Source organism: Sinocyclocheilus grahami, unplaced genomic scaffold, assembly GCF_001515645.1.
Source record: "Sinocyclocheilus grahami isolate Dianchi unplaced genomic scaffold, SAMN03320097.WGS_v1.1 scaffold22.1, whole genome shotgun sequence".
NCBI classification, from domain to species: Eukaryota; Metazoa; Chordata; class Actinopteri; order Cypriniformes; family Cyprinidae; genus Sinocyclocheilus; species Sinocyclocheilus grahami.
Genome location: NW_015505201.1, coordinates 2,057,262 through 2,082,072, shown reverse-complemented (window position 1 = coordinate 2,082,072; position 24,811 = coordinate 2,057,262). Strand labels below are relative to the sequence as shown.

Sequence of the window (24,811 nt, the reverse complement as noted above, 5' to 3'; positions counted from 1 at the left end):
AATCATTTTAATATGCTGATTTAAAATCAATGTTGGAAAAAAAAATAGAAATAGTTTTTAGTATAATAGCAAAAAAAAAACTAGAATAGAATAGAAATGTTGTGCTACAATATACACTACTATTAAAAGGTTTGGGGTCAGTGATTTAAAAAAAAATTTTTTTTTTTAAAGAAATTAATACTTTTATTCAGCAAAGATGTGCTAAATGGATTTTTAAAAAAGTGATAGTAAAGACTTATATTGTTAGAAAAGATTTTGAAGATGCTGTTTTTTTAACGTTTTATTCATCAAAGAATGAAAAAAAAAAAGTATCACAGGTTCCAAAAAAAAAAAATATTAAGCAGCACAACAGTTTCAACACTGATAATAAATCAGCATATTAGAATGATTTCTGAAGGATCATGTGACACTGAAGAGTGGCAAAATGGCTGATGAAAATTCAGCGGTGCGTCACAGAAATAAATAATATTTTAATGTATATTAAAATACGAAAGCAATATTAGAAATTGCAATAATACTTCACAACATTACTGTTTTTTCTGTATTTTTGATCAAATAAATACAGCCTTGATGAGCATTAAAGACTCCATTAAAAACCTTACTGAATACTGATCAAAAACTTTTCAACGGCAGTGTATGTGTGTGTATATATATATTACTACACCCACACACACACATATTACATATACATAGAAATAAAGAACAATACTGCTTTTTTTGTTCCCACAGTGGAGGACTCAGTAACCTGCTGTACATGTGCAGTTTACCCGACGATGTTCAGCCCACCGGGGTCGAACCTCGACGAGTTCTGCTCCGGATCTACGGGGCCATTCTACAGGTGTGCCACCCTGACCATATTATATATTAAGTAGACCAAATATGCTGTTGCAAAAGCTGATAAGCTGATAAGAGTCTATATCTTGGGCAATATGTTTATTGCCCAGTGCTGTCGATTCCCTGATGTCATATAACTATGTAATCATGCTATGCATGTTTGCTCCTATACATCTGTCTCTCTGTGTTCACACACAGGGAGTGGATTCTCTTGTTTTGGAAAGTGTGATGTTTGCCATTTTAGCAGAGAGAGAGTTGGGCCCACATCTCTATGGCATTTTCCCAGAAGGTCGTCTAGAGCAGTACTTGCCTGTGAGTCTTAATCCAAAATCCCAGATTCTATATGCTTGTTTTAAAAATAAACCTTTAAAGGGGTCATATGATGCTGCTAAAAAGAACATTATTTTGTGTATTTGGTGTAATGAAATGTTTATGCGGTTTAAAGTAAAAAAACACATTATTTTCCACATACCGTACATTATTGTTTCTCCTCTTTTCCCCACCTTTTTGAAACGCGTCGATTTTTACAAAGCTCATCAGTCTGAAAAGCGAGGTGTGCTGTGATTGGCCAGCTATCCAGTGCGTTGTGATTGGCTGAATACTTCAAGCGTGAGACGGAAATGTTAAGCCCCTCACCATACTGTCGATGCCGTGTCCCGGCCGGAGCGATGATTCAAAAACATTAAAACCCATTACAAATGAGGCATTTGTTGCATCCAGTGGGGACATAATTACTGATTATAATGACTTATACTGTCTTTTTACGCGTTGCATTGCATTGCATCGCTCCGCGTAAACATAAAACCCTGTCTGCATTTGTGATCAGAGAAATGACAAACAACAAGTGCTACTCTACACTGCCCAAAACTTGCGTTTGAATCATCAGTGGCAAATCCTTTAAATGAAAACGTACTTACGTGAGTCAGAACTGCCGGCATTTTAGTCTAACGTTACTCTCCCAGGATCAGTAAACAGTCCTCCATAAAATGTGCCGGCGATCCACAGCACTAAGTTGATATATTCCCTCAGCGACCAGCACAGATCAGCTCTATGCATGACGAAGCAGATATCGTCCTCTTTTGGAAGACCAAACAAAGTAGTTTCGCTTTCACAACGAAAAACACAGCGGCCTAGCGTGAGTGAAAGCCCCGGCTTAGCGTGAGCTGAGGCCGGGCAAGAGTGAGCTGAGGTGGCGGGATCGAGAACGGCGGTCCCGGCGGATCCGACGAAGGAGCGGTGAAAACGGTGAAAGCCGATCTGGCGATCCACAGCACTAAGTTGATGTATTTCCTCAGCGACCAGCACAGATCAGCTCTCGGCATGACGAAGCGGATATCGTCCTCTTTTGGAAGACCAAACAAAGTAGTTTCGCTTTCACAACGAAGCACACAGCCTCTTCAGGACATGACGGCAGCGGCAACAATACTACAGCAAGAATAAAAGTTACGCCTTCTTTCTGTGCGTGAACATTTGCGCGGCGTTATGCAAATCTTCCCACATCGTGACGTAGACATGTGGGGGCGTGTTAGAACGAGCCGTTTTAGGTAGGTGTGGCTAACTCTTAACTTTTATAAAGAATATCTCTTTGGATTTGAGACTTTAGTCTTTGCAAATTTACAGATCTTCTTTATGCACCAAGAGCTTGTAACACTCCAAAGAGAAAGAAAAAAATTAAATTGCATCATATGACCCCTTTAAACACAGCTATACTTGAATTATGCAGTCAAGCTTCAGAGCCATTTGCATGCCTTAAACGTAGATAAAATATTTATCATTCCACTTATTTCTGTATGCATAATCTAAGAGAGATTATCAGATCTTTTTTTCTCTTCCACAGAGTAATCGCTTGCGTACAGAGCAGTTGGGGTTCCCAGAGATCTCAGCTGAAATAGCCAGTAAAATGGCACGATTCCATGGGATGCAGATGCCATTCAACAAGGAACCCAAATGGCTGTTTGGAACCATTGACCGGTAAAAGTCTCACACTGTCTTCTGACTGCAGTCCAACGGTTATAGAAACAATCACTACCTGTGTATTTTTTTTTAAATACATGATTCTATCCCAGAATATGCAGATTAGTATTCATACCTGAAAACTGTGTAACTGTCAAAACATTAGCTTATATTAAGTTGTAGCAGCACTGGCTGAACCAATGAGTTTGGCTGTTTGGGAATAGCTGTTTTAAACAGACATACTGTATTTTGTTGCAACTGTACAGAAATCACAAGCTTTAATTACTCTGTTTACCTCAAGAATAACAGAATGTGCCTCGGATAATGGAATTGAGCTAGTGTATGACATGGACCTTAATATGTTTTTTGTAATTATATTTAAATTATGCAGATGGTGGTTTAACATGTGTGCTGTGTATATTTCTATTGGCATAAGTGTTAAAATGACTGTTTATTCTTCTGAACAGGTATATGGAACAAGTTAAAATAATACAATTTGTGCGTGAAGCTCACATCAAGAAATTTACCAAGCTAATGAAGTATGATCTTCCTGCAGAACTGGAGAATCTGAGGTGAGAAAGATGACACGTAAATTAAAAGAGCTGAAAGGATGAATGGAAAGCGTTGTTGTGATACTTGAGCTTCCAGATAACAAATGGTCAAGGTATAAGTGTAAGTACACACTACTGTTCCAAAGTTTGGTGTTGGTAAGATTTTGTTGTTGTTGTTATTTTTTCTTATGTTTATTTTAGTGTCTTATGTTAAGCAAGGCTACACATATTTGATCAAAAATACAGTAAAACAGTAATATTGTGAAAATACAATTTAAAATTACTGTTTTCTATTTGAATATATTGTAAAATGTAATTTATTCCTGTGATGCAAAGCTGCATTTTCAGCAGCCATTATCTAGTCTTTAGTGTCACATATTTCTTTGTCATCTTATCATTCTAATATGCTGATTTGGTGCTCATAATAAGTAACATTTATCGTTATCAATGTTAATAATGGTTGTCTTGCTTAAGACAAGGATTCTTTGATGAACAGAAAGTTCCAAAGAATAGCATTACTTTTGTAACATTATAAATGTCTTTACTGTAACTTTTGTTCAATTTAATGCATTTTTGCTGAATACGAGTATTAATTAGGCTACTTTCAAAAGAAAAAAAATCTTACTGACCCCAAAACTGTTGAACAGTAGTGTTAAGTGTGTTTGTATACTAACACCCTTAGCCCAGTTCCAGGCATCACTGATTAGGCGCACTTACAGGAAGCTGCATTCTGTGCATACTCAGCTTGCTTGGTCAATCACACACACACACACACACACACACATGTGGTTGTGTAACTTTTCTCTAAATGAAATGCTTGTCTACCGCTCTGTGTGTGTTCTGCACTTTTTGTTCATTGGGCTTTTAAACAATAAAAATGATCATTTTAAAATCCGGATTATAAGAGCAATATGATAAAGTAGCACTTAATCATGTGCCGTCTCTGTCTGTCAGGTCACTGCTGGCAGCTACTCCCTCTCCAGTTGTGTTCTGCCATAATGACGTACAGGAAGGTAAGAGATATCACATTCACATCCGTACACGCATACCAGAGTCCTGCCAGCTGCCTAATCTGGTGATCTGATACGGGTCTGTCAGTCACTGCTGTGTTGTACCATTATGAAACACATCTGCCCTTTCATCTATAAAATCATACTTTGTTCTTCAGGCAATATCCTCATGTTAGATGGCCGAGAGAATTCATCTGACAAACTAATGCTTATTGATTTTGAATACAGCAGCTATAACTACAGGTAAAACTACCCTATATAACATACTGCCTGTGCTTGTCATTGTATAGTTTATAATAAATGCAGCTCTGAAGAACTATTCTTTTGGTCTGCTCTGAGTGCAGAGGCTTTGATTTTGGGAATCATTTCTGTGAATGGATATATGACTACACATATGATCAGTGGCCCTTCTACAAGGCAAAGGTGGAGAATTACCCCAACAGACAACAGCAGGTGAGTCCCACACACTACAGCCTATCATTAATATTACTCAAGATGAGACCAGATCAAATAAAAAAAAAAACTTAAAAAAGAACAATTTATAAATGGTCAACTGAAAAATAACATTTCAGTTTATTTGGATATTGTGTTGTACAAATCCAAATAACTTTACAAATAAAACATCACAGGACAGAAAGTAAAATTGAGGACATTATAAAATGATTATGAATTAAAGCAGTATTCTCAAGAAAACCCTATTCAAACACAAAATCTTTCACGTTGAAGTGAAATTATTTCAAATTCACTACTATGTTCACTAAATCCATCTTTAAAATTTGAGTTTAATGTTATCAAATATATTAAGGAATAAACGATGGTGATACAAAAATGTGAATAAAAACCTGAAACCTTAGAATCATAATATGCCAGATTAATAGTATCATTATTATTTTTCGAATGCTATTTTTGTTCTTATGTAGATGCAATACAGCATCATAAATTATATTTGACATCAATTTGTGCTTGGTATTTCTCTTACAAATTGATGACTAATGATTTGTCATAGTTGAAAGATCATTTGTGTTGGACATAATGTACATGTAGTTTGGTGAGGCTGTCATCTAGTGGAAAGTTTTGGAACTGAGGTGACATAAAAAGTGTGTCAAAGGTTGACACTATAACTTGTAGAGGTCAGCACAGCAGCATACAATGTTAATATTTAAAAGCATTCGAAATTGTGTCATGGGGCTGGGGACAATATCAGTCCCTTTTAAATATCAAAACAAAATAGATATTCTTATAGATATTATTTGGAACCTGTTTGCGGTTTGTTTTTCAGTTACGTTTTATCAGACACTATCTGTCAGAAAAGGGGGGCATTGCACCTGTTGACCAAGCCAGGATAGAAGAGGACATGATCATTGAGGCAAACCGGTATGAATCGTATTTACTATCAGACTTTTATTGACATAAAATGGGAAAAGCGTCACTGTGTACCATTTGATGTATTTTCACCTTTACCTAGTAACCTTGTTATCTGTTTGTCTCAAAAATCACATGCACACAAACAGGTTTGCCCTTGCGTCTCATTTCCTCTGGGGTTTGTGGTCTATTATTCAAGCCAAGATCTCTAAAATCGAGTTTGGATATATGGTAAAAAAAACAAAAAACACACAAACTAATTATAACCCTTACAAACATTTTTTCTAATCATTCCATGATGATTTGTAGGACTGTCATTGTATTAAAATCGTTACTTATTAATTACTTTATCATTAACTGTTGAGTAACTACATGTCAGTGGTGGCCAAATACAGCACCTAAAATCTAAATATTCATTTATACATTCATATAAAGTATGTAGTACATGTCCATGTTATTTGTGAATTAGCCTTAAACGAATGAGTAATACTCAATTCTGAGAGCTCAAACAGCATCATAGTCATGTGTACAGTAAACAGAAGTATGTGTACAGAACAACTCCCCTCTGTTCATCACTGATCTGAAGACATGTGAAACATAAGCTATGTCACCTCATTTCTGTCTCTATCTCTTTTGTTTTTCCCCAGGACTATGCACAGCACAGGTTTGACACATACTTCAAACAGAAGAAGCTCTTTTCCTAAATTGCGACATACAGCATATGCTTCAGAATATCATTTTGCATCACCTGTTGTTTAGGTATTGATTTTTAAAAAAAAAAAAACTTCAAGAAAGGGCACAGTACAAAACAATTAAGACTGCTAACGAACGGTTCATCCTGGGGAACATTAATTTTAAATAATGAATAGTCCAAAGATAGCCTGCCTTAAAGTCACATTTTGTAGGGCTTTATTATAGTTGTTCTTATCCCTTCCAAAAAATTAGAAGGTAAAAAGTTACAAATTATCTGCAAATGGGGGGGATAGAATTTTGTGACTGAAACCTTGATACAATTCACGTACTGTTCGTACCTCTTCATTGTACAAGGCGAACTGTAAAATTCATTTTGTCAGTTTATTTATAATAATGTAACTGCATTTTTTTGGAATATTGAAACTTGTGTGTGGTCAACATTATCTATTAATTCTATCAAGAATCAATCCGTCCATCATAATTACTGTGTAAACCACAGGGTCCAGTGATATCTCTTCATTTTTGTGTCCTAGTTTCAAATTCTATATTTGTTTGTACTTTCATCTGAAAACAAAAGCAGCGTTGTAGCTTGTTTAATTTTCCTCCCCAATGTTTTAAAACAGTGCAAAATTATTGCATCCTTCCTATATTTACATACTGTGAAATACATTGCACGTCTTTTTTAAACTCAGGAGTCAATTAATTTGTTTCAGAATGGCACATAAACTACTTTTTCTTTCTGATTTTGATGCCATTTAACTTTCAATTGGAAAAAGTATTAATAATAGGAAATAATGTCTTGAGCTATGTTTTCTGTGTTTTACTTGGGATTTGACCAGTCTTTGCTCAGCCATATTGATATGTACCAATAACTATTGTCTACAGCCATCTTGTATACATTTGTACATAGGTTTAAATATAGTCTGAACTGCACATAAAGGAAATACCACCTCAAGAACAGAAGTTTAATTACTAAACTGACAAATGCCTTTGTCCCCTTTCTAAACACAAAGTTCTTTTAAGTAGCTGCTGATAAAACAAATGAAGGATAGTAGCATTATACTGTGAATTAGTGGGATCATCATCTTAAGAATCATGGTACATTGTTAGAATCATATTGGGAGAATCTGAATGGTCAAATTGATGCTCTTGTATTTGTCCCCGTCTATAAACAAATGTATCTGTATCATTTTCACAATGCTTTCTTTCCCGTATGTTGTAGCAAGTTCAGGGACAAAAGAAATATTGAGGGACCATGAACATTTTAAGCTAAGCTACTTTAACATGCTCCCAATATCATTGTTGATATTGAATCTGTGATTCTTAATATTGAGTTGAGAAGCAATTGCACTGTTAGAACCAATGTTAACTTCTATAATTGCTTTGGCTAATTCAAGTTATACTGTAGACTTGTCTCTGGTATGTTTCCTTTTGTTCCTTTGCCATACAGGTATCCATTAATTTTGCTCATTAAAAAAAAAATCATGCTGACATTGGTGTGAATGTTGTATTTGAATATTTAGGAGTAACTTGAAGGTTAAAGATCTGAGTTGTTAGCATAAAGGTTTCGAATTCCATTCCAAGCAACGGTGACCTACAGAGATGTAGACATTGTTTTGAGTTTGATCATTTCTGTCATATCATATTTTAACAATATATTTTGTGTAAGATAATGCACTATTCAAAACACTACTACTGTACCAGTTCAAAAATTAAGAATGTTTTAAACGGATCCATATAAAGTATATTAATCGAGCATCATCAGTTCCCAACATGGTTCAGGTGTTGTGTAATTCAGTAGACTGAACAGAAGGGCCCACCATATTTTGTTTCCTGCTTCAGCGATTCCCTAAAATAGCTCTACTGCGATTGCTCTGGCACACAGGCACCATGTTGAGCCTTGAAAACAACCATGCATGAGCTACCAAAAAAAAAAAAAAGGCTGGATTTATCCTCCATCCACCATGGAATGACATGGCCTTGGCTGGGATTGTGAGTCAGGCATTCAAATTGCAGTGGAAGAAGCATACAAAACCTTAAGTCGTACAAGTATTAAGAGTATTCTACCTAAATGGGAACATGGCTAATCTATGGCTGGTTATAGTTGTTGTTGTACACTCACCTACTCTTAAGGTTTCAAGCTGGTCATTAGCTGGTCCAAGTTGGTTTAAATAGGTGCCCAGCTGAATTACAAGCAGGTGGGTGCCTAACTGCGTCGCAAGACCATCTTGGCCAAGCTGGTTGGGTCTAGTAGACCTTTGACCAGTAACAAACCAGTTCTTCATGTTCCAACCAGATGACCTATAATAGTATAACCTGGAAAATATTGTCATTTAAAGGGATAGTTCACCCAAAAGTGAAAATTCTGTCATTAATTACCCTCATTTTGTTCCAAACCCGTAAGACCTTCGTTCATCTTTAGAAAACAAATTAAGATATTTTTGATGAATTCCGAGAGCTCTCTGACCCTCCCATAGACAGCAATGATCCTAACAAGATCAAGGTCCAGAAACTTAGTTAGGACATTGTTAAAATAATCCATGTGACAAAAACAATGACTTTATTCAACAATTTGTCTCCTCCGCGTCACCCTGGTGGCATTTCGGAGAGTATCACATAAGTAAACAACGTATGCAATGTATGTACACAGATACGTTTAGACAAATTGTTGAATAAAGTCATTATTTTTGTTTTCTTTGTGCACAAAAAGTATTCTCTTAGCTTCGTAAAACTACGGTTGAACCACTGATGTCACGTGAATTATTTTAACGATGTCCTTGCTATGTTTCTGGACCTTGATTGTGTTAGGATCCTTGCTGTCTATGGGAGGGTCAGAGAGCTCTTGGAATTCATCAAAAATATCTTAATTTATGTTCCGAAGATGAACGAGAGTCTTACGGATTTGGAACGAGGGTGAGTAATTAATAACTGAATTTTCATTTTTGGGTGAACAATCACTTTAAAGGGGGTCATATGATGCGATTTCAATTTTTCCTTTCGCTTTGGAGTGTTACAAGCTCTTGGTGCATAAAGAAGATCTGTAAAGTTGCAAAGACTAAAGTCTCAAATCCAAAGAGATATTCTTTATAAAAGTTAAGAGTCAGCCACACCTACCTAAAACGGCTCGTTCTAACACGCCCCCACATGTCTACGTCACGATGTGGGAAGATTTGCATAACACTGCCATCCGCTTCAAGGTGAATCTATCTACCTATCTATATCTATCTATCTATTTCTCTAATGAAAATAATATTTAATTTTATTTTGAACAGAATGGCGTTCTCACAGGTGTGTACCCCGCCAGTCCCTCCAGCTGGTTAATTGTAGTTATTGCAATAATGAGCACCATGTATGCCAGGATCGACCCCTCTATGGGCATGATTGACAGGATCAAGACATCTCTACCTGTGAGGTAACTTACGAACGCATTCATGGAAACTTTATGTATGGATATGATGTTACATATACACACAGATACATAAATCTAAGCCAGTGTCATGCATGATTAAAGCAGCTTTGAAACAAATAGTCCTAAATAACAACATGCATAGATGGCCTTGTGTAGAATCTATTTTTGTAATAATTAGTATTTTAATATATAAAACTTTTAAATATTTTTTTCCCCATGTAGTGAGTTTATGACCGTTCAGACTCAGACGGTGTTGAGTGCCATCCTGTTTGCCACAGGCCTGTGGTTATCATTCATCTTTCTGCTGCGGTACATCCTGAAAGCTCTCCTGTCCTATCACGGCTGGATCTTTGAGTCACATGGCAAAATGAGTTTCTCTACTAAAGTCTGGCTGGTGCGTCTCCCATGAAATAAAACATATGTATAGTGCAGTTTAAAAAGTGGTTAGTTTTATGATTTATTCTGTCTGTTTTAGAGTCTTGTAAAGCTGTTGTCCGGTCGGCGACCGTTGCTCTACAGCTTCCAGGCATCTCTGCCCCATCTGCCAGTACCGAGCATTGATGACACAATCAACAGGGTAAAATATCATCAGCTGTCATGAATATATAATGCTATCAAGAGTGCTGGTTACATTATACCTATTAATCTAAAGATAAAAATTCATGTTAATTTTATTATTTATTTATTTATACTGCATTGTGGGATTAAAAGCACTAGAAATTAAAAGCAATCACCATCAATTTGTTTTCCCTTTAATTTTGGGAGTATTACACTGCACTCTATCGGCTGTTTTCCTTTATATTATTTCTTTTCTTTATTGTTTTAGTATCTTGAATCAGTTCGACCTCTTCTGGATGATGAGCAATATAAACAGATGGAGATTGTTGCTAATGACTTCAAAAAGGATCCTGCACCCAAACTCCAAAAACACCTCAAACTCAAATCCTGGTGGGCCACAAATTATGTAAGTAAACAAAGCCAGAGATCTTCTACATGAGTGGACTATAAACCCTTGGAAACCCTTTTATAATTGCTAGTGTGTGTTAACAGGTGAGTGATTGGTGGGAGGAGTACATCTACCTGAGAGGACGGGACCCCATCATGGTCAACAGCAACTTCTACACAATGGTGAGCAGACATCTTCATGTAGCATATCTATTAGAGTGTAACAATAATCCTGTTAGGCAATTAGTCTTTAACCTATCAGACCTTGATATGACCATGAAATGAATGCAGTTTTCATTCATGTGTTGATATACTTCCTATACAAGTTGTGGAGGATATATCAAAAAATATTTTTATTTTTAAATAGTCAGAAATTTTTTATTTAAACCAAGGCCACGAAGCACAGACACAGGGGGGTTTAGGGATAGATTGACATTTATGGATTCAAATTTGTATTATAGGTAAAAAAACTGTATATTTTGAATAGTTATAAGTCTGATTAAAGTTAATTGTCAATTTTAAGTAGTATACTAGCATAAAATGGAATAAAAGCCACCGAAGTCCACTTTTGTTCTCCGAATTCATTTTGAAAGTTAAAAACCTGACAGGTGACAAAACAATACATAGTGACTCTAACAGGTACTTAAACTTAAATTTCAAGTATAAAAAATAATCAATCAACTCGAAATTATTTCATAGCGAAATTCATAGGAAATACAGAGTTCTGGCATGAAACTCTAGATGGCGTAGTCCGATAGGTCTAACTCAATCTGACCTAATGACATCATTATCACATGGCACAGCTGATTGGTTCTCTCCTGTATCGGCAGCCAATGAGCTCGCTGCTCAACATTCAAATATATGACTAGTGCTTGCCGTAGCTGTTGCAGCTTGCTTCAGAAACCCTCCACCTTCCCCAGCTCCACCTGTATATATCTGCTACGAGGTGATTCATGTATGCTATATGGGGGTTATTTCATGTATGTTAAATTTGCAGCAGCAATATTTCTTACATGCTCACAGCAGCATGTTGTGGATGTATTGGCAGTAGCAAGTCTCGGTACTTGATCTGCCGCAGCTGCAGCGTAACAGATCTATTCCGCCAATACCAAATACATTAACAATGTCATGTACATTTCCATGCCAATCCCTCCAAGAATTGTCATGACAGAACTAAACTTAAAACAGATCCAATGGCGCCACCAGCTGACTGACTATAGTAAAAGCAGTTGACCCTCATAAACATTTAAGATGTTTAATCTTTTTTAATAGCTATTGTTTTTTAATATTCTTCTTTATTAAAACTGTCTGTATCCATTTCTCTTTTTCCATCTGCCAGGATTTGCTCTATGTGATCCCTACACACAGACAGGCTTCACGAGCAGCAAACATAGTCCATGCCATGCTGCAGTATCGGCGTAAGCTGGAGCGAGGAGAACTTACCCCGGTACTGACACAGAAACACAAAAGCGTTTTTCCATCCACAACATTGAATTACCATGAAAAATATAAATATAGAAAAATGTCCTATCATGCCCTCTGTTCTCTCTTTGTCAGCTGAGAGCTCTTGGGATTGTCCCCATGTGCTCTTTTCAGTACGAGAGGATGTTCAACACCACCCGTATTCCTGGCATTGAGACTGGTAATGACATTTTTCATATATTTTCAGCTTTATATACTACTTGACGATAGGCTTACAGTTTCATGGCTTTTTATTTCAAACCATGACATGATGGTTTCTCACACTGAATTGTTCATGCTCAGATTTCGTGCAGCATCTGAAGGACAGGAAGCACTTGGTTGTATACCATCGAGGCCGTTTCTTTAAGGTGTGGCTGTACTATGGTGGTCGCCACCTTTGGCCCTCAGAGCTTGAGTTGCAGTTTCAAGGTATCCTGGATGACAAGTCTGAATCTCAACCTGGAGAGATCAAGCTCCCCTCACTGACTGCCGGGAACAGGTGAAGATGAGCTCACAATAGTCCTGCAACTGTGTACTAGAATGGGGTCCAGGAGGCTTCAAGAGGGTGTTCAAACAGTTTGAACAGTATGACTTTCTTCTGTGGAACCCATAAGAAGATATTTTGAAGAATGTTGGAAACCAAACCATTTTAGTTGCCATTGACTTCCAATACATGGACAAAAAAATACAATGGAAGTCAATGGAAAATTCTTCAAAATCTTGCTTTGTGTTCCACAAAATAAAGAAATGCATGTTTGGAAGAAAATGAGTGTGAATAAATGCTGAATGAAATCTTCACATCCAGGGTTCCCTGGGCCAGGGCCCGTCTAAAGTACTTCAATGAGGGGGTCAACCGGGCGTCTCTGGAGGCCATTGAAACGGCTGCATTTTTTATGACTCTGGATGATGAAGCACATGGATACGATCCAGAGAACATACGGTCCCTAGACCTCTACGCCAAATCTCTACTACATGGAAAGTGTTATGACAGGTAAGAATCAGTATTTCAGTATTATTTATAATTTTTTTATTTATAACATTTTTTATTTTAATGTCCTAGTAATTATGTGCTTTTGTTATTTTTATTAGTTTTTGTTATTTTTAATATTTATATTTAGTTTTAGTTTATTTTCCCTTTCAGATTTAGTCATTTTAGCTCTTTAGGCACTAGTATTTCATCTAATATTTATATTTTATTTCAGCTTTATTTCAGTTAATGAAAATGTTTATCAATTGTTTTGTTCTCAGTTAATGATAACAATGCAGCAAGTAGCACTTTTAAGTCTCATTAACAGATTATTATTTTTGGTGGCCATGACCAGTTGCACATCTACACACTGAAACACAATACTCTCGCCTGTCAGGTGGTTTGATAAATCCTTCACTTTGATTGTCTACAAGAATGGTAAAACTGGCATCAACACTGAGCATTCATGGGCTGACTCCCCTATCATAGGACATATGTGGGAGGTAAACAATGAATAATAATAACTGTAAATATTCATAATGTAATTAATGCTGTAAGAATTAACAAACATTTTAACTTTCTGTTAAGTATGTTTTAGCCACAGACTGTTTCCACCTTGGATATACGGCGGAGGGACATTGCAAAGGAGATATCAACAAAAGCCTGGCACCCCCTACCAGACTACAGTGGGACATCTCAAAAGCAGTATGAACGAACCCTTACATCTTAGTGTTTGACATAGGTTTACACGAAAAAAATAGAACTAATTCTAATTGGGTGTTTTATGTACATTCTGACAACTGCAAGATCATTTCTACATTGATAACTGATTAAATTTCCTTATGTTTCTCAGTGCCAGGAGATTATTGAAGGTTCTTACATGATTGCAAAGGGAATTGCTGACGATGTGGATTTCCACGACTGCTTGTTTAATGAGTTTGGGAAGGGCCTGATAAAGAAATGCAGAACAAGTCCTGATGCTTTTATCCAGCTGGCACTGCAACTAGCTCATTACAGGGTACAAGCCACACATATTTACAGTACATATAATCCCTCTGCAAAAATGTCTGTATATTGTGAACAAACCGTTTAATGAAGGATGTTTGTTGGAGCAGGACAAGGGTGAATTCTGTCTGACTTACGAATCATCCATGACGCGCATGTTCCGCGAGGGCCGGACGGAAACCGTGCGCTCATGCACCTGTGAGTCCACGGCTTTTGTAAAAGCAATGGAGGATGAAAGTACCACGGTGAGAGCAATATATACACACCCAACCCAGGAGTCATAGCAGGACTATTTTAAAAGTTGGTAACTGAAAACTTTTGTTTTTGCAATTAGCATAATGCTGCATCGACAATAAAAGATTTCAGTATTTTTCAAGACCACTGTTTAAATATCCAGTGGAACATCAGCACTTAAGCAACAGTATTCATTTGAAACTTTTTTGAAAATTATATGAACTTGTCTGACTTTTGCTTGTTTACCAGAATGAGCAAAGGTTAGCGCTCTTCAAGAAAGCTGCAGATAAACATCAGAACATGTACCGTCTGGCCATGACTGGAGCTGGGATCGACCGCCATCTCTTCTGCCTCTACATTGTGTCCAAAGTAATGGGCATTGACTCACCCTTCCTCAAACAGGTGTGTACAAGTCTGTTTCTTGAGTATAAAACGTGACATACCGGTTTAATTTTGCTTAAGTCTCAAAGACACCTTGTTTTGATAGGTTTTGTCAGAGCCCTGGCGCCTCTCCACCAGTCAGACCCCTCAACAGCAGCTCAATCTCATCGACACTCAGAAGTTTCCCAAATATGTGGGAGCAGGAGGCGGCTTTGGGCCTGTGAGTCTCACTCACTCCCCCTACAGTACACAATGTGTCATTGCAACAAGTTTAGTAAATAATAAACCTGATATTTGAACATTGTTGATTCAAAACTCTTTATGTACAGGTTGCTGATGACGGTTATGGTGTTTCTTATATCATTGTCGGCGAGAATCTCATTACATTCCACATTTCCAGCAAGTTCTCCAGCACTGAAACGGTAGGCGAATTTCAAACATTTTTCTTAAGTGCCACTTTGTGAATACATGATCCTGACTAATAAAATTAAGGCTATACACTATCCAGATATAGAGCCTTGTTATTTTCACACCAAGAACAATAACTATATTAGCGTCCACACCAACGGATGATAAATTTATGTTTATGTAAGCAACGCTTTAAAATAGTACGATTTTAATTGGCTGTCCATGTTTTTATCGTTTATCAAATGGATAAAAAAATGCTCTTTTTTTTTTTTAATTATTACAGTTATACTGGATTGATAATGGAAGCGAAATATCAAACATACATTCATCATTTGAGCTTACTTATTTGGTCATTTGAGGATTTTGATTTTATGGGGGGGGGGACCTCATTGGCTTTAAAATGAAAAATTCTTGGTAATAACCGAACATTCAGGTGTTGACCAAACTGGACAAAAAAATGACTATCGAGTTTATGCAAATGTTTACACGAAAAAGAAAATTCAGTCATCATTTATTCAACCTCAACCACAAAAAAAAAAAAACAAAGGTGGGGGGATTGGTTAAAAGAAATTTCTGGATTGAATGTTAATCCTTTAAAACCGTTATTATGAATGATGATTTAGTATATTACACTTCTGAATCTGTTCCTTATCTTAGACTGTATTTTTCCTTTCTGTCCTCAGGACTCGTTCCGTTTTGGGCAGAACATCAGACAGGCCATGCTGGACATAAGAGCTCTATTCAACCCAAAAGAAAAGAAGATGTGACTCCGAAAAACAGGAAGATGCAACTTCAAAACCGACCCAAACTGAAAGCACCAGTTTAAAGATAATCACTAAACACCACAAATAGCAACCAGTAGGTTATGTTAGTAGTATTAAATAAACTTGTAAATATATTGTAGTTATTTATAGCAAAAAAAATGCTTATGGATCAGTGCACTAGATATTTTAGAGCAAAAGAAGGTGTAAACATACTGTATTTAATTGTAAATATATTAGCATGTAGTCTTTGGCAAATGACTGTAAATATTCCATTTGTGCATATTTACTTCTAAAATGTTGAATTTACTGTGCACTTAATTAAACTGAAAAACTCTACACAAAAAAATCTGGATCTTAACATCCCTCACACACAATAATATAAAAATTTTTTCAAGAATAAAAAAAAAAAAAAGAACTGAGATTTATTGGAGGGGTTTCAAGGCATATATATATAATGATTAGCAAATACGAGAAAGTATGACCTTTGTACAGAATATAAAAACAGCTCTACCACAGAACAGACCTAATGATGTTCATGTGAAACCGTGAATATCATACAATATAAACTGCATCTCCAATGTTTAGCACATTCTTTGAGAAACATCAGCACCGCCACTAAAGGCAGAAGTGCATTTCCCAAAATACGAGGGCTTGATTTATTAGAGAGGTATTACCTTGGATTCCTTCAGTCCAACGTTTTTATAGCAAAAAAAATGCTTATGGATCAGTGCACTAGATATTTTAGAGCAAAAGGGGAAAAGAAAGTGTAAACATACTGTATTTAATTGTAAATATATTAGCATGTAGTCTTTGGCAAATGACTGTAAATATTCCATTTGTGCATATTTACTTCTAAAATGTTGAATTTACTGTGCACTTAATTAAACTGAAAAACTCTACACAAAAAAATCTGGATCTTAACATCCCTCACACACAATAATATACAAATTTTTTCAAGAATTAAAAAAAAAAAAAGAACTGAGATTTATTGGAGGGGTTTCAAGGCATATATATATAATGATTAGCAAATACGAGAAAGTATGACCTTTGTACAGAATATAAAAACAGCTCTACCACAGAACAGACCTAATGATGTTCATGTGAAACCGTGAATATCATACAATATAAACTGCATCTCCAATGTTTAGCACATTCTTTGAGAAACATCAGCACCGCCACTAAAGGCAGAAGTGCATTTCCCAAAATACGAGGGCTTGATTTATTAGAGAGGTATTACCTTGGATTCCTTCAGTCCAACGTTTCCACTGAACAGTGAGGGAGGGTTATTTTATCCGACATACGAGGGATAATACTAAAGTAAAAAAGTAATCCTTTCCCGACTCTTCCTCGTCACTGCAGCTTCATTAACTATTGTTTCGAGACAAAGATTACGATGTGAACTACCACATGGGCTGTGCATACTAAGAGGAAAGGCTAAAACACACCATGAAACCACAGGTGATGTGCGAGCAGAAGAAATCTGGAAGTAATCAACAATATCAGAGAAGAATCATACTATTAATTATTCGTTCTACTTGGAAGCTGCCTCAAAATCAGGTGCATGTTCAGTTAATGTAACAGAAAACTATAGACATAAAAAGGCAATCGAATTTTCTTTGTTAAATGTTCTTCTGCTTTATAACCGTGTCCATGTAGAGGAATCTGCCCGAAGGCCAAGGTGGGCAGACGTTTTGTATCTCATTATGCTGATATATTTCAGGTGAGGCTAGAGTGCGCTAGCGGTTCGGGCCGCTCAGGGGTCACGGGGTCAGGTTTAAGACGTGGCTCCCGGGGTGGTGTTGACATTCTGTGTGGCCACTTGCGGTGTGACTTCGATGATGCGGGGTTTGTCGATGATGCGTGCCGTACGGTTGCCTTTCTCTACGATGCCGATGATCCACGCCTGGTGACCCTCGCCGTACTTGGGAGATTTGATCTCGGCGCAAAAACGGGCCGCTTGCTCACGTGGAAGACAGATCAGCAAACCCCCTACAGAAAATTACAAGAGAAAAGTGTTTAAGATTCAGACTGCTGTTTTCTGCAAAGATAAAGTGAATGTGTAATAACGGCTTATTAAGAACACCTTAACACAGGGATAAAATGCATGTACAGTGGGATCCAAATGTCTTGAGAACACATTGAAAACATTCTTCCCTATTTTAACTTAAACATAATAAAACTAGAGGTAGTAAAAAAAAAAAAGCCATAGCATGAAGAAAAAAAGAATCCTAAAAGTTTCCACATTATGATAAGAAATGTTTCTTGAGCAGCAAATCAGCTTATTAGAATGATCGACACTGAAGACTGGAGTAATGATGCTGAAAATTCAGCATTGCATCACTGAAATAAATTACATTTTAAAATATATTCAAATAGAAAATGATTTTAAATTGCAATAATATTTCACAATATTTACAGTGTATTTTTGATTAAATAAATGCAGCCTTTTGAAGCATAAAAGACTTATTTTATGCTTCCTACCAACACCAAACTTTTGAATGGTACTGTATATATTATAATTACAAGTTTTGTTTTACAATAATTCTTTTAATATTATTTCTTAGTTGATTAGATTTTTGTTTTTCATATATAAAATGCACGTGTTTTTTTAATCAATTAGAAATTAAATAATATTAGATTTTTTTCCATTTATTTTTATTTCCTTATACAGTTTTCATCATGTATAAAATGTGGAAAATTAATTTAAAATAAATAAACATTTTTAAAAAGAATTGACCTTTTTTCACATTAATTGTGTAATTGATTTATTATTTGTTATTTTTGCACATATAAAATGCACAAGTTTTTTATTCAATTAGAAATTAAAATGATAGTTTATTTTATTTAATTATACAGGTTTTATTATGTATAAAATGTCAAATGTGAAAAGAAATAGAATATTTTCCTTTTTCTACATTGTTTTTTTTAATTGATTAGATTTTTTAAATTGCCTATTATTTTTGTTTGTCATATATAAAATGCATAAGATTTTTATTAAACTAGAATTCCATTTGTTATTATTTATTATTATGTCATTATTCCGTTTTCATCATGTGTATAAAATTCATTACATAAATAAATAGCAATTTTAAAGGAGCGACATAGGTTGGATCTTATACCTGAGGTCTCTGGGCAGGTGCCGTGCATAAGGCCAAACATGTTCCCGCAAGCTTTGCTGACGGCTGCCATCTTGGCGAGAACCGGCAAGTTGTGAATGACGAAGGACACCTCTGTACGCTGCTGCCGGGCCAGATTCTGAGCGTGACCCAGGATCCCAAACCCGGTGATGTCAGTTGCTGCGTGTGCATTGAATGTGTGCATCAGCCCGGCCGCTGCACAGAGAGACACAGATAAAGGTCAAACATTTGCTGGAGCCTGTCATTTATGAGCCGCACACACGTGCATCACATACTGACCTGTTCTGTTGAGTCGAGCCATGTTCAGCATGGCCTCCTGATAAGCCAGTTCAACATCCTCCTGAGTGACGACCAACTTTATCTTATTCCATTTCTCTGGCTGAGACCGAAAAAAAGATGGCAAGAGTTAAAACACTTTCCAAACTATAATATGAAACTACAAATGTCTAAAACACTCACAATGTCCAGCCACTGGTGCACTGCGACTGCCACTTGTGTTCCTAGAGGTTTGGTAAGAACCAGCACGTCCCCTGGTACTGCATTATCTGGCCTATAAACACACACACAAAGTTAGAGGAATGGACAGACATATTGGTTGCTTATGAGGAAACAACTGACTAGAGTACATAAAATGACTTGCATAATGAACTCATTAGGTTGGCACACTGTTGTGGCCACGCCTCCCAGGACTAGCCAAGGATTGATAACAGTCTGGCCTCCTGTAACGGAGGTTCCCGCCTCCTCAGATGCATCCTTAAACCCCTGGATGACCAGAGGCATGACCTTATCACGCTCCTATAAAACACACACACACATAATACCATTTCTGTTTTGGATGTCTATGTCATTACTTTCTGAAAAATTTAACATTTTTAACCCTGTAAAGCCTGACAAAATTGTCTTTATTTATTTTTTAATAGAACAGCTTATTGAACCTTTGGACAAAATATGCAATGTTTTTAAAGTATCATATTTGATATATCAGGCTTTATGGCTCATACAGTATGATATAGTAAGAATACGGAGATCATGCTTGAGGAAAAAAAAAGAGTTCAATTTTATTCAAAGGCCCAAAGTGAGCAGAAACATGCAATTAGGTGCAGTCGCTAATAACTGATATGGCCAAAAAGTAAAGCTTGTAATGTAAATCAATAACAGTATTACAGACTACTTACAAAAAAATTATATAAATGTCAGTTGCTGCTCTATATTATATTTAAGTGCTTAGTTTTATAATCAAAGCTCTTTAGGTTTTTATTGTGAGCAGGACAAGCATCTGGTATCCTGCAGTGCAATACAATGATGATTGAGAGATGAACATTTTTTACATTTCTCAAAATCCTGATGAATCATATTTGATACCCACATTTTAACATGATTTTTCTCAAAAGTTCATTTTCACAGCAAAATGACATATGAACCATATACAACCTGAAGGTGGATGTTTTACAATTATACTACAAGACCTTTTACATGCTAAAAAGTATAAACTATTATTCAGACGGGGGAAAAAACGCATATAGTAGATTGTGTACATGTTTTTCAAAGTTTTGATCACGTTGATAATTTAGAGGTCTTAGAAATGGGCTTTAATTATTGTATGAATTTAAAAGGTTTAAGGGCTAGTTCACCCAAAAACTCTCATTTACTCACAGGTGAAATGAAGACCGCTTGTATTTTTAGGTGACCTTTGTTTGTACATTTATAAGCCAGTTTTACATCTCATTAGCACATAAGGATTTTTCCTCGGTCTCACCTTCTCTGTGAGTTTGTTGCTGATGCCAAGAAGCATCAGCATGTTATCGCACTCCGTTACCCCCATGGCATACAGATCACTCAGCACATTGGCACAAGCAATTCTCCCCTAGAAACCAAGAGAATTCATAGAGAGAAATTTTCAATTTATGATGCATTTGATCTATTATGGCATTCTAAAGCGAGTACTTACCATCATATATGGGTCGTCCACTATGGGGTAGATATAGTCTGTGGTCTGCACAAGTGACAAGCCTCCGTGTCTCAACGGAATCACACAGGTGTCCATACCAATGCCTGTTTAAAAAAAACATTTCATTAAAAAAAAAACGTTCATTTCCAGTTGTGAGTGTGTGTATAGTTATGTACCTAATCTGGGCATTACAGCCCCGAGGAACTGCTCATCTTCCTGATAATGGTTTTCCTGCAGGGACTCTAGAAGTTTCTGGAGCACATCTTGAGGGACTTTGCAGCCCATTCCCTTGAGCTCTGTGAAGCGTGTTAGTCTGAAGTTCTTGTCGAGTTCATAACTCTCCGGGTTAAAAGATTCCCGCACCGACATGTTTCAAAAACGTCACTGACACACGTAACGGCCAACACACCACCTTCAGGCTATGGTAATGACAATCTGAAGAAGAAATAAACAAACATTAAAGTGTGTAAAGGGATACAAAATGAGGACATTACGTGTGACCGACCGTGCAAACAACATGAAACAAGTCATAATAATAAATATAGCATAAATACTCTACTGTTTCACCTTAAACTTGAATCAAAAGAATGCATGTTTTGTACAAATGTCTTTGCACTGATGCTCAGAGGTGATCCTCCCCTTTAAATACATCAGCTCTGTTCAAAGCTCTTGCTGAGCTGAATTCACTGTCCACAGTCCAGCCTGCTTTGTTTACATGGCCACATGTTTCTCTGTTCAACTGTCCTGCTCATTACTGCATATAGAACAAAACACACAAACATGCGTATATAACACACTCTGCTCTTCATTTAGACTTTATTTCCTGGGATAATTAATGTGTTGCTTAAAAAATAGATTATGTAATTCATTTCTAGGAGCAAATAAGTGGGGTTTGGGTTCTTGGAGTTTGCATTACACATTGATGTATGTGGCGCGCGCTCTCTGTCCACGACAGATTCTTCTTAGTGAATCGGTTCGTTTGAAGAGTTCGCTTAAGTGACTCGTTTTGAGCCATTATCCAAAAGTTCCCAAAACTCTCCGCGCAAATGTTTTGATTGAGCACAACAAATATAGTAGATGTATAATACAGTAAAGAGAGCAAAAATACCCCTAGCGCCATTTAGAACATTAGCACACAATTAAAAAAGACAAAAAAAATCTAATTAGTTTGTTGTATTGTTTCTCTTTTTCATCCATTTTTGTTATGCTGGATTACCAATATATTGTTTTAAGCGAAAAATAAGGGCGTGTCTTTATAGAGTTGCATTTACGAATGCAAAGATTTAAAAAAAAAAAAAAAAAAAAAAAATTCAAAAAACAGTATTTTTCACTGTCCACAGTCCAGCCTGCTTTGTTTACATGGCCACATGTTTCTCTGTTCAACTGTCCTGCTCATTACTGCATATAGAACTAAACACACAAACATGCGTATATAACACACTCTGCTCTTCATTTAGACTTTATTTCCTGGGATAATTAATGTGTTGCTTAAAAAATAGATTATGTAATTCATTTCTAGGAGCAAATAAGTGGGGTTTGGGTTCTTGGAGTTTGCATTACACACTGATGTATGTGGCGCGCGCTCTCTGTCCACGAGATTCTTCTTAGTGAATCGGTTCGTTTGAAGAGTTCGCTTAAGTGACTCGTTTTGAGCCATTATCCAAAAGTTCCCAAAACTCTCCGCGCAAATGTTTTGATTGAGCACAACAAATATAGTAGATGTATAATACAGTAAAGAGAGCAAAAATACCCCTAGCGCCATTTAGAACATTAGCACACAATTAAAAAAGACAAAAAAAATCTAATTAGTTTGTTGTATTGTTTCTCTTTTTCATCCATTTTTGTTATGCTGGATTACCAATATATTGTTTTAAGCGAAAAATAAGGGCGTGTCTTTATAGAGTTGCATTTACGAATGCAAAGATTTAAAAAAAAAAAAAAAAAAAAAAAAAAATCATCAAATACAGTTGCTTGCAAACAGGTTTGAACGAGTCATTAAAAAGAATCGTGTCAAATGAACGATTCCCTCGAGAATCACTAAAGACCGCTGCACACGCCGATCTGCTCGATTACATTTCATCGCATCTAATATACAATATAACTTATACATGTTAAGAAGAACACGTTTATAGAGTAAACTGAATCAAATGAATATGAGAAGCAAGCCAGACGAAGTGTTTATAAAAATGTCGGCGGTGGAAAAAATTAACCCTTAAAGCGCCCACGCCATGATTGCAGTGTGCACAACAGAGTAACAATAGAAAATTACAATTACTTGGTGCACTTTACACAAATTCCGCTGATTATGTCTTCTACTGGAATAATTAAGATAGCTCTCCTCACAAGTAATGCACTGTGGCACAGTTATATTCGTGTCCCGTTTCCCCTTTAATTGTGCTGTTCAGTTTGTGCTTACCGGTTTCGCTCGATACAAGAGACGCGACGCTCCCGCAATGCACCGCGCGCAGAAAGGGCACCTGGAAAATGTGCCTGAATAGACTGCCACTGACTAACAATGCCCTTTTTCTTGACGAACAGCACCATATTCGTGATGCGTACGAAATTGTATTAACAGCTCAGGCGATGATATGTCCCTTCCGAACAACAACGCGAGCTAATAAGTGTTCTGAGGCGATATTTGAATTAAAAGGTCGAAATTCTAGTGGGGTCCTTCGTTCCCGCGTGACGTCATCACCTCCCCTTTAAAGGCGATCGGAGTGCGGCAACAAAAAATGTCCACATTAGTTTGCACCTTTAAACTACCTTTTTTTTTATATATATAACGATTTGCGTTCTTTTTTCTTTGCCTTGTTAGCGTATTATTTTTGGTTACTATAAATGATCAGTTTAGTGATGATAAATGGTTTATTGTACATTTGATTGTGTTTATTCTTCATGCAAATATACAAATATTAAGCCCCTTTACAATATAAATACAAATTCTAAATCTGTCAACAAAGAAGCAGTCAAAATCTGACAAACCGGTCATTCTTGAGACGTGGGACAAAACGGGTCCAGCAAGTGTAACTGCTATTAGCTTTAAAAAAGACAAATATTTTCAATTGTAAATGTCATGAGGGATTAATAATAGAATGTATTTAACACAATTATCACCTTCAATTTAATTTTCTCATTATTATACCAAATCTGTGTTTCTTAATGTCCTCTCACTACATCTAAAACAGTGTGTCCACAGAGAAGGGTTCAAGCATTCATATGCAATCAAATGGATACAAATGTTTTTTAATGATGAAAAAGAGCTTGTTTTATCAAAAGCAACACTTAATAATATCTCCTATCAAAGCAAGGTTGTTTTTTTAATGACACATGCATGTTTCATAAGATTTTAAAGTTGCGTCCCCACTTTTTGTCAACACCGTCAGACATTGAATCAAATGTAATAAAATCAGGGAACATCAGGGGCCACAGTTCACCTCTGCAGAGTACATCAGTGTCAGACAGGCTCTGCTAAGTTTTAGTTTTAGAATATTTTAAATCCTAATGTTAATATTTCCTTTGTCACAGCCATGATATGTCAACACCATCTTCCAATTTCTGAGGAAATTATTTGAAATATTTAGATGATTGTATTCTCCTGAAGCAGGTTGTATTAGCATCTAGCATCAACAGAAACAAAGAAAATGGCTACTACATGAACTGCATTGGTTTTGTGAAAGAAATGCCAAATTTGTCAACACCGTCAGATGTCACCATAAGATTTTGTGTTCCAATGATATATCAAAATACTT

General features: G+C 36.4%; 3 protein-coding genes across 9 annotated transcripts in view; 2 read left to right on the top strand and 1 right to left on the bottom strand.

Moving 5' to 3' along the window:
• Positions 1-7,063, top strand: part of chkb (choline kinase beta) — an 8,124-nt gene extending 1,061 nt beyond the window's left edge. Inside the window, exons 2-11 of the mRNA XM_016243395.1 lie at positions 730-838; positions 1,033-1,146; positions 2,672-2,805; positions 3,255-3,359; positions 4,293-4,351; positions 4,507-4,591; positions 4,693-4,801; positions 5,628-5,722; positions 5,860-5,941; positions 6,358-7,063. Coding sequence (XP_016098881.1) covers positions 730-838; positions 1,033-1,146; positions 2,672-2,805; positions 3,255-3,359; positions 4,293-4,351; positions 4,507-4,591; positions 4,693-4,801; positions 5,628-5,722; positions 5,860-5,941; positions 6,358-6,414 — 949 coding nt within the window. The 3' untranslated portion in view covers positions 6,415-7,063. The remainder of the gene's footprint in view (positions 1-729; positions 839-1,032; positions 1,147-2,671; positions 2,806-3,254; positions 3,360-4,292; positions 4,352-4,506; positions 4,592-4,692; positions 4,802-5,627; positions 5,723-5,859; positions 5,942-6,357) is intronic.
• A 2,522-nt stretch (positions 7,064-9,585) lies between these two features.
• On the top strand, positions 9,586-16,339 carry LOC107559523 (carnitine O-palmitoyltransferase 1, liver isoform-like). The gene is made up of 18 exons (XM_016243386.1): positions 9,586-9,600; positions 9,676-9,815; positions 10,035-10,206; positions 10,288-10,389; positions 10,639-10,776; positions 10,863-10,940; positions 12,097-12,204; positions 12,315-12,399; positions 12,522-12,717; positions 13,024-13,209; positions 13,583-13,688; positions 13,774-13,890; positions 14,039-14,203; positions 14,301-14,435; positions 14,674-14,826; positions 14,912-15,025; positions 15,135-15,227; positions 15,897-16,339. Exons 2-18 carry the CDS (start codon positions 9,742-9,744, stop codon positions 15,978-15,980), a joined length of 2,106 nt encoding a protein of 701 aa, XP_016098872.1. The 5' UTR covers positions 9,586-9,600; positions 9,676-9,741; the 3' UTR covers positions 15,981-16,339.
• A 352-nt stretch (positions 16,340-16,691) lies between these two features.
• The window catches only part of sephs1 (selenophosphate synthetase 1), a 9,956-nt gene continuing 1,836 nt past the window's right edge, over positions 16,692-24,811 (bottom strand). For 3 of the 7 annotated variants that reach the window (XM_016243455.1, XM_016243443.1, XM_016243428.1), the window contains exons 2-9: positions 21,239-21,497; positions 21,063-21,166; positions 20,871-20,978; positions 19,755-19,909; positions 19,574-19,664; positions 19,394-19,493; positions 19,097-19,309; positions 16,692-17,966 (exon numbers count right to left, since the gene is read on the bottom strand). In XM_016243455.1, coding sequence (XP_016098941.1) covers positions 17,752-17,966; positions 19,097-19,309; positions 19,394-19,493; positions 19,574-19,664; positions 19,755-19,909; positions 20,871-20,978; positions 21,063-21,166; positions 21,239-21,431 — 1,179 coding nt within the window. In that variant the 5' untranslated portion in view covers positions 21,432-21,497 and the 3' untranslated portion in view covers positions 16,692-17,751. Of the gene's footprint in view, positions 17,967-19,096; positions 19,310-19,393; positions 19,494-19,573; positions 19,665-19,754; positions 19,910-20,870; positions 20,979-21,062; positions 21,167-21,238; positions 21,498-21,629; positions 21,650-23,331; positions 23,455-23,478; positions 23,595-24,811 lie in introns of those variants that run through there. The other 4 variants (XM_016243407.1, XM_016243418.1, XM_016243451.1 and 1 more) reach the window with 4 other exon arrangements.